A 9,367-nucleotide genomic window follows, 5' to 3' on the forward strand; every position below is an offset into this window, starting at 1 on the left:
GCTGTCCTGGTATTCGGTGCTCTGTAACGCCGACCAGATGGCAAAAGTTCAAAAAGGAGATGTCTTGGATGTGATGGATCCAGAGTGATTTTCTGAGCCCTTCTCCCCCAAGCCATCTCCTTTTTGAACTTTTGCCATCTGGTCGGTGTTACAGAGCACCGAATACCAGGACAGCCAGGCACAAGAACAGTTTCTTTCCCCAGGCAATCTACCTCATGAACAGTTAATGTTCTCCCATTGTGCAATTAAAGTATGTGCAATAACCTTATACTTATTTATCACCCTAAATCCTAGTACATCCCTACAACTTTATTTTATTTTATTTTATTCTATTCCTATTCTATCTATAGCACACCTGTACATACAATTTATTCTTTTTTTGTGGTTTATATTTATGCATGTGTATTTTATTCACATCTTATTTTTATTATTTTATTATTATTATTATTATTATTATTTTAATTTTGTTGTTGTCTCCGTGTACTGGAAGCTTGTGACACTATAACAAATTCCTTGTATGTGCAAACATACTTGGCAATAAAGCTCTTTCTGATTCTGATTCTTTCCCCAGACATGTCCTCTTTTTGGACCTAAAAAAAAATGCGTCCAGCTGGGATTTCTTTATCGCCCAAAATGTCCGGGATTTGGCTGTTTTCTTAATCTCGCTCCCGCTGAATCTGACCATTGCCGCCTGCTCCCGCAACATGTGTTTCGCTCCCGCGATTTTCGTATTCACTCCTTTAAACATTCTAATATTGTATATCATTTTGCCGCATCAGGGAGCCGTTCTCAGTATTTAAAATCCCTTTTGAATGAGCGTTCGTGCCGTTCACGTTCACTTTCGATTTCGCGATCACATGCACTCTATGAATATCGAGCACATCTTACAAGATCAGATATTTGTCAATGAGTTCAGGATCTGTTGAGCAGCAAATACTCCAGCATGGTCTTGTCAGTCATCTCTCCTTATTCTCGACCTGTGATCAGTCAAAGCTGACTCCTGGAGCTCTTGTTGGATGCAGGGTTGCCAAGTCCTCGTTTTTTTCCACAGAATTGGGCTACTTTTAAACCGTTGCCATGGGTTGATTTTCCCAAGTGGGTTAAAAGTTTGAAATATTGCATAAATTACATTTGACTGAAATGCTTGTATTGAAACATTTTGCATTCTACCTATGATAAAACTTTCATGGACTTTTACATTAACTGTTCCCCCCTGGTGGAATGACCTGCCCAACTCAATCCAAGCAGCGGAGTCCTTAATCATTTTCAAGAAACAGCTGAAAACACATCTCTTTCATCTTCAATTGACCCTCTCTAACTCTAGCACTCTCTATTATAATGCTAATTCTAATTTTATCTGCTTGTTTTTTTATAAAAAAAAATTGACCCTCTAACATTTGCACTCTATATTCTATTTCTATTCTAACTACTGGTTTTATTTCAAAAGAAAAAGAAGAAAAAAAAAAAGTCTTTAACGGTAGCATTCTTTTAGTGTTGGGCAATATGGTCATTTTTCAAATCTTCATATCGCCAGCCCGTGAGATCGCCAATACACGGTATTAATGTGCGTGCATGCATGGGTGGGTGGGGGCAAGAGAGAGACTCTCTGTACTTAGGCTATTTTCATAACTATGTGGTGTTTTAAACCGCGTGGGCGAGCGAGAGAGAGCCTATGAAAGCACCAATAATCGAAATAATAGGCTATACTTTTAAACATACTGATAAACTAACATGTTAAATATAAAAATATTTAAAACAGCTATTTCATATATATTCGGATACAACAGTCATACATCGCTATTAGGACCGCACGTCCTGTGACAAGTTTGCCGCATCAGAGCACGGAAGTTATCAGTCTAAAAGGGCTGCAGTCAACGGTGAAAATCAAAAGTAGATTTATTTAAAAACCAACAGTTTAACACATTGGACATAAACGAACGTTAAATATAAATGTATTTAAAACAGGTAAGTTCATATATTTGAAGTAGACTTGTGCCGGTTTTCGGCAATGCGATATATCACGGTAATGAATATGCACGATATTGTTATCCTGGGCACTTCTAAATACCGTGAATAATTATATTACAAATTATTTAGAATTTTGAATGCATTTTAAGAATACTTTTCCCATCAACATTTGAAAATGCACAACACCACTGTATGCTGCGTGAAAGATGCGTGCGCACCGTATACCGTGATAAAAGCATTAGCAATTAATCGCAACATGATAATTTGATACCGGCATATCCCTAATTTGAAGTAAAGTTAAATTGAACAGATACATCAGTCATACAGCACTCAGGACCGTGCGCCCCATGATGAGCCCGACGCACCGCCACAGAAACAAGAAGGAAATGCATTCTAACATAACTGTGGTGTTAAACTCAGTTAGTGAGGGCTCGGTTAAAATACTGCACATATAAAGGCTGTTCAGATTACTTGTTAAAATGCAATGAAATAACTTATATCAGCAGACGATGTACATCTGTGTTTGTGGTTGGAGACTCCTTCACCGGCTACAGGCTCTAATCCTCATTTGCGCGAGTGTGAAATGCGGTGCTTAAGTGAAATAGCGGGGCAATTTGATAATAGCCGAAGTATAATAGGCCGCCTAATAATAATAATTTAATACATTTATAGAAGAATGAGCCTAAAGGGAAGTCGTGGCCTAATGGTTAGAGAGTCGGACTCGAAACCCAAAGGTTGCGAGTTCGAGTCTCCGATCCGGCAGGGATTGTAGGTGGGGGGGGTGAATGTACAGCGCTCTCACCCACCTTCAATACCATGACTGAGGTGCCCTTGAGCAAGGCACCGAACCCCCGACTGCTCCCCGGGCGCCGCAGTAAAAAAAAAAGGCTGCCCACTGCTCCGGGTGTGTGTTCACGGTGTGTGTGTGTTCACTGCTGTGTGTGTGCACTTTGGATGGGATAAATGCAGAGCACTAATTCCGAGTATGGATCACCATACTTGGCCACATGTCACTTCACTTCACTCACTTAATATCGTTTGGACTATCGACAAAGACATGTGCTATCGTCGATACACGATACTATCGCACAACCCTACATTCTCTATTCTTTCTACTTATTTTCTTTTTATTTATTATAAATAATGACATTCTAACACAAGCATTATCTATTATTTTTCTGTTCTATTGACTGGTTTTATTTTTATTTAAAAATGACCCTCTAGCACTAGCATTCCCTATTCGTTTTCTATTCTAACTACTTGCTTTCTTTTTATTTATTATAAAAACTAAACAAACAAACACACAAAAAAAAAACTTGCTACATATACTTTTAGGCGAAACCCCACCCACGAAACTAAAATATGGTCACCCTAGCTTAGATGCCCCACATGCGCCTGCCTATAAATCGGCCTAATTTGCAGTACAATCAGCCGATGCAGATTAATTTAAAAATGCCCATAATCGGCCCGTCGATCAATCGGTCGACCTCTAAGGCTGAATAACCAAAACTAACTTAACTTGTAGTATTTAATCTGAAATCTGTATAAATAATGGCAACAACAGACACCCTCATACCTGATGAAAAAAAAACTGAAAAAAAGATATAACTTACAAGCACACTGTGCTTATTCAAGTGCAGACAGGCCGTATTATGTATTGAAATAGCTATGGGTATTAAAATGAGTAACAAATATGGAGAAATGGGGAAACACTCCCAAATATGGAGAAATGGGGAAACACTCCCACCTCTCTAAGAACAGGTGTTTCATCACTTCAGCATTATTCATGAAATGCCAAGGACTAGCAACATCACCAGATTTAGATACATTGCAAAACAAATCAAATTGCTATGGTATGCTATAGGTAAAAATTTCCACAGCATGGATCTTCCCTGAAGTATTCATAATAAAGCTGGGGCTTTTACGTTTCCTGTGACTTGAATGGACACGCCTAAAACAGATGTGAAACGGGGATTACATATAGCAGTGTAAGATTTCCGACACGTTATAATCTCTGCAAGTCATGCATTTATAATTTTAAATGGATTTTAAACACTTGATTGAAATTTAAATCTATGAATCAGACCGACACATTTACGCGGGAAATTGTCGCCCGGTAATAGGAAGTAGCGTTCGAATCGGTTCTTTCGAACAGTCAGCTTTAAACCCGTTCTAAAAAATGATTCTTTCAAGGCACTGCGTATAAATGTGATGCCTGAAATTTCTGCAAGAAATAATATTACAATAAGCGTTCAAATAAAGCAATAAATACATTCTGCTGTTCAGACTACATATTTGATTAATTATACGTGTTTTGATTATATCTTAAGGGCTTTTATTGTAATTCCAAGAGACCAATTAGGGTAACGTTACTTGCAGCTGTGATTCAGCTCATAAGAAGTCATTTAGAACTTAAATATAATGCAAGTGATTAAATGGTAAAAACATTCTCAATCCTTGGCTAAATGTAGCTATTACTGCACGTTTTAATCTAATACTACTCATTAAAATCAACTAACGTTATTATGTCGAGAGTGTGATAAAATTCATAAAAAATATTTTCAATACGACACATGTGCAACACTTTTCCTATTCTACTAATTCTCTTTTCGCGAACGAATCATACAGACCTGTTTTGTAATCCAACTCAATTGATTCACTGAAATGGTCCAACTCAAAAAGAACGATTGATTCGTTCACGAACCGGACACCATAGTAAAAGTTGGCCATGCCGGTTTGTTTTCATTTGTGAGGCATGTGCACGGGCAAACCGGACACTTATGACATTTATTTACTCTGATAATCCTAACCTCTTCATTTGACTCTAACAAGCACGCCTTTAGAACGCACGACATGATACAACAGATAAAATTCGAAACAGCGAATTGCATCAACTCGATTTGATTCATTTTACATGCAAATCAAATAACCAGCCAAAACAAAGCAAGCATTTCCAAACCAAGGAAGATCAAGCAACCCACCCTGCCAGAGCGGCTACGGTTGGAGAGCACGGGGGCTGGAGGCAGTTCCTCGTCGCTGGAGAAGACATCTGGAGAGCCGCTGCTCTTTTTGTTTTGCGCGGTCAGATTCTTCAAGTACAGCTGTACGTATACATCCTTCTTCTGTTCGCCGTTCGGCAGAACCACATTATGGGCCAGCAGTGCACTTTTGAGCTTATCTTTAGTGAGCACAGACGGGTCCTCCAGAAATTCCGACATGTCTGTTGGCTTGAGCAGGACACTATCGCTGGCTGAGACCGATTTCTTTTATGGGATCAGTGACCATCTTAGGAGAGAGACCCCTATTGGACGCGCTCCGCAGAAAGAAGCGCTCTGATTGGATGTTAGACTATTTAAAATCACTGGCGATAAATAGACGGGTTGAACCACTTGGTTATAAGAGATTCACTTACCAAATTCCAAAAATTCCTTCGAATGTAAAATAAATGTTGCGGTGGAAATAAAGGAGGACGAAAAATTATTTTAAAATTACACTAGAAATGAAAGGCCTCTACTGGTGGACTAATGGGTAATTGAAGTGAAGAATATCACAGTATTAAGTTATTTGTAATGTTTTGAAATAAAGACTTATATTTTCTGATTAATAAAAAACACAAAGAAAAACATTCAATTTAATAAAGGTATGTCATCATTTTATTGGCCAAATGATACAACATATGTTGCAACCAAAGACAAAATTATTAAAGAACTTAAGTCACTTTTAAGCTTTATATGTTTACGTATTTCCCAGGCTGTCATGGAAAACATTTACCACAAATTCACACTACTATTGATAAACATCTGAATAACACGTTCCTCAGGAGCACTTCCGCTGAGAGATGTTATCAAACTGAAGATTGAGCTCTTGCATTAACAAACAAAATGTACTGAAAGCACATGTTGTAACACCAAAAAAACCAAAACAATCTTAACCAAAGTGATCACAGTGCTGCAGAAACCGACCGCTTATGAAAGAGCTGACTGGTGTATCATGGGTATCAAAGAAAGAGCAGGCAGCTGGAGGATTAGCATTTGAACTAGCGCTCTCAGCTCTACCGCCGTCTCATGATGCTCATTTCCACAATGTGTATATGCGTGTTGGTTTGTCTCCACGCTCGGCAATGCGGTCCGTCTCATGTGAAGAAGGTTGGTGGCACAGCACTTTGCTGGGGTGTGGTTTCCTTGACCCATTCTGTCCCCTGACCTCTCCCGTGTCGTGATCTCTCCTCCTTTGCCTCATTGTCTCCCTCTTTCTCTCCCAAATCAGGCCTTGATCTCTGCTGGAGGGCAGTACAGCGCTTCAGAGTTCTCTGATGACAGCTCCTCTGAAAGGGGCAGAGATTTTAGTGTAGGGTACAGAATCCGATACACAAGGCCACATATGAAGCCTTTTCCTGACCTGGCACTTTCAAATAGAAAATTGCTGATAAAATAATTGATTTAGTATTGAATTATTGATGAACAGGCAAGGCAGGATCGTGCCAGATATTGTAGGTATGACAGCAGAGCGGAAAGAGCAATTCTTCATGCAAATGAGAGGCAAAACAAGCCACTTGTCAGCTAATCGCTGTAGTAAAGGCAGTGACATCGGTCATAAGCCTTTCAAAATCTAACGACAGTGCTGGAATTCTGCTGGACTTAGTGCTTATATGGCATTGTTATATTTGCCATCAAGCTTTTCTTTTGGTTAATTGATAGAAACGTATTAGACTGATCATGTATTTATAGTTTAGGCTTTCAGAAATAAAGTCTACATCTTTTTGAATCATGCATATATACATGCTAATAGGGCTGCACGATTTGGGCGGGGAAACAAAATAGAATTGCCATTTTTTCAGATAAAAATTGTGATTAAAACTTTTGCTCAGCTTATATGTAGGGCTGCATGATTGACTCAATCTTGTGATTATATATCAATGGCTATAAAATAATAAATAATAAAATATAATTTTATTTAATGATATTAAGAATAACTATTTTTATTAAATAAAACACTAAAAAATAAGTAACTTTACTATTGTAATATTTAACTGTAAAATAAAAATAGGAGTATTAAAGATAAATATATTGCTACTATTACTACTACTAATAAAAGCTTTTTTGGTAATATTTCTTTAGTAATAAATAGTCTTAATTTCTTCATTTTGATATGTTAAACCACCAAGCTTTTACTGCAGAGAGCCCTTGAAACTTCTATTTTGTTGACAACAGTGAGTTTACAAGCGCTTCTCAAGTTCTCATTACAAGTTTGGAAAGAAGTTTGGAGCATTGTGTTCCAAAATATATGTTTTAAGCAACGCAAGCTCAGAGTAGCATTTACTGCAAACTGAGCTGTTTAAAGACACTGAAAACACTGGATTATGAGCTTGTTTGCGTGTAAAAGAACGCAGTGGCATGCATATATTTAATTAAATTGCACTAAGCAATATCGCAATTTCGGTTTTAATTCAACCACTTGTGCAGCCCTACATGCTAACTGTCTTGACACTATCTATGTAAACTCACCAGGCAGGACACATTTCCACAGGCCGTATGTTTTGCCTACAGCTGTCTGCCACAGACGCAGAGTGCCATCCTCTGAGCCACTGGCATACAGCTCTCCATCAGGGCTAAACCGCACACAGTGTATGGGCCCGAAGTGACCCTTATATGACTCTGAAAGAGAGACAAACTTAAACAAATAAATATATATTCATGAGCCAATCTATAATAAGCTTTGCTTTTTTTATAATGTAGTTAATTACATTAACTAAGCGACTATATTCCTACCCATTTCCTCTTTGGTTGTGTAGTCATATTTGTAAAGTTTGAAGTCATCTCCTCCAGCCACAAAGAAATCTTTCTCAGGATGCAGTGAGGCAGAGTGAATAGATGCAGGGGCATCCACAGCCTTAATCAAATCCAAACTAAAAAAACAGAAACCATTTGATATTCAGCTGTCAGTAAATTTTAAGGACATGTTTTTGTCTGACTTAGTCTGCAAGGTAATATTTGCATGAAATGACAGCTTGTAGGCAATCCACGAGACGTGCTGAAATGGCGTTTGGTCTCGTACTGTATCGCGTACCTTGTCAGTGTTGTGCGCTTTGCTTGGCCATTTGTTGGGATAAACAGGAAAGTGTGTCCAGCTGAATTCAATTTGAGTTTTACTAATTAAAAAGAAGCTTAGTTTACCGCGGAAGCGGTCGCGGTCGTGTGAAGACCGAAGAGTGTAAAGACCATCGACTCTACCGTGCGACGACACCGGCAAAGGACATAAGTATCGCTTTTTATCTCTCCTCTTTCCACTTCTGTTTCAGGTTTTTATAAACTATTTCTTACTATGTGTCAGTAAGTTGTTGTTATTTTAGCATGTGTGTTTGCCTCAGTGTTATTTTTTTAGGATTACTGATAAACTAATGTAGTTTGATTTGTATTAGTTATCTATTTTAGTTTTAGTTACAGTTGTAGTCATGTTGTCATTTTATTAGTTTTTTTATTATGTCTATATAGGCTTTTTATTAAGTTTTACTTTTATTTAATTTGAGTTATTTCAGTACTTCAACAAATACAAATGGAAATGAAATAATATATATATATATATATATATATATATATATATATTGAATGTATTTATATATATATGTACATGTATATGTATATGTGTGTGGCTGTACATACACATATGTAGTTGTTTTTTGGTGTTTGGCTTAGTGTTATGTTAGAATCATTATTATACTCATACCTTTTGTTCTTTTAATATTTTTGAATTGTTTTTAGCTTTATTTTTTGTTTTCATTTAAATGTTTTAGTTTTGAAATGTTGTTGTATGCATTTGTCATTTTTATTTAATTTCTTTTATTTTCTTAAAAGCTTTTAGCTTTTCGTTTTAATTACTTTTTCTTATTTGTAAGTCGCTTTGGATAAAAGCGTCTGCTAAATGACTAAAAGTAAAAAGTAAAAAGTATTATTCCATGGTACGGCTCCCCTCACGGTAAGCCTGTGTCTTTCCCTGGCAGACGTTCTCTGCCATCTCTGCTGCGTAGTCATCTCACCCCAGGCGGGCTGAGTCTACCGCAGGGACTCCCATATGTAGTACTGCCCTATGGCCAGTCCATATGTGTACCTCCACATGATACCTCCTATACGCAGGATGTGGCTTCCGTAGCGTTCCCCTACTTGGGTACGCTTTCCCAGTGTTATCCAATATCCCACTGTTCGGAACAGCAGTCGCGGACACCTCTGCCTAAGCCCTGTCCTTCTTCCGCCCCAACTGGTGTGGGGGGACTTGCCGGCCTTCGCAGGGCACTGGAGGGGGTCAGCAATAGTGGCGTTTTCCATACGGATCCCAATTCGTCAGTCACGACTGACGTAACGTCGAACGTGACTGACTGAAAGGGAATGTCTCGGTTACGTATGTA

At 38.1% G+C, this 9,367-nt stretch overlaps 2 protein-coding genes across 7 annotated transcripts in view; both read right to left on the reverse strand.

Moving 5' to 3' along the window:
* Window positions 1–5,252, reverse strand: part of LOC107725605 (lamina-associated polypeptide 2-like) — a 21,011-nt gene extending 15,759 nt beyond the window's left edge. For all 4 annotated transcript variants that reach the window (XM_016534930.1, XM_016534928.1, XM_016534929.1 and 1 more), the window contains exon 1: window positions 4,950–5,252. In XM_016534930.1, the coding sequence (XP_016390416.1) occupies window positions 4,950–5,186 (237 nt within the window). In that variant the 5' untranslated portion in view covers window positions 5,187–5,252. The remainder of the gene's footprint in view (window positions 1–4,949) is intronic.
* A 352-nt stretch (window positions 5,253–5,604) lies between these two features.
* LOC107725662 (serine-threonine kinase receptor-associated protein-like) overlaps window positions 5,605–9,367 on the reverse strand; it is a 17,770-nt gene continuing 14,007 nt past the window's right edge. For all 3 annotated transcript variants that reach the window (XM_016535014.1, XM_016535013.1, XM_016535012.1), the window contains exons 8-10: window positions 7,737–7,873; window positions 7,473–7,622; window positions 5,605–6,292 (exon numbers count right to left, since the gene is read on the reverse strand). In XM_016535014.1, coding sequence (XP_016390500.1) covers window positions 6,231–6,292; window positions 7,473–7,622; window positions 7,737–7,873 — 349 coding nt within the window. In that variant the 3' untranslated portion in view covers window positions 5,605–6,230. The remainder of the gene's footprint in view (window positions 6,293–7,472; window positions 7,623–7,736; window positions 7,874–9,367) is intronic.

The sequence above is a fragment of the Sinocyclocheilus rhinocerous genome, unplaced genomic scaffold (genome assembly GCF_001515625.1).
Source record: "Sinocyclocheilus rhinocerous isolate Xijiao unplaced genomic scaffold, SAMN03320098_v1.1 scaffold153, whole genome shotgun sequence".
In the NCBI taxonomy this organism is placed as follows: domain Eukaryota; kingdom Metazoa; phylum Chordata; class Actinopteri; order Cypriniformes; family Cyprinidae; genus Sinocyclocheilus; species Sinocyclocheilus rhinocerous.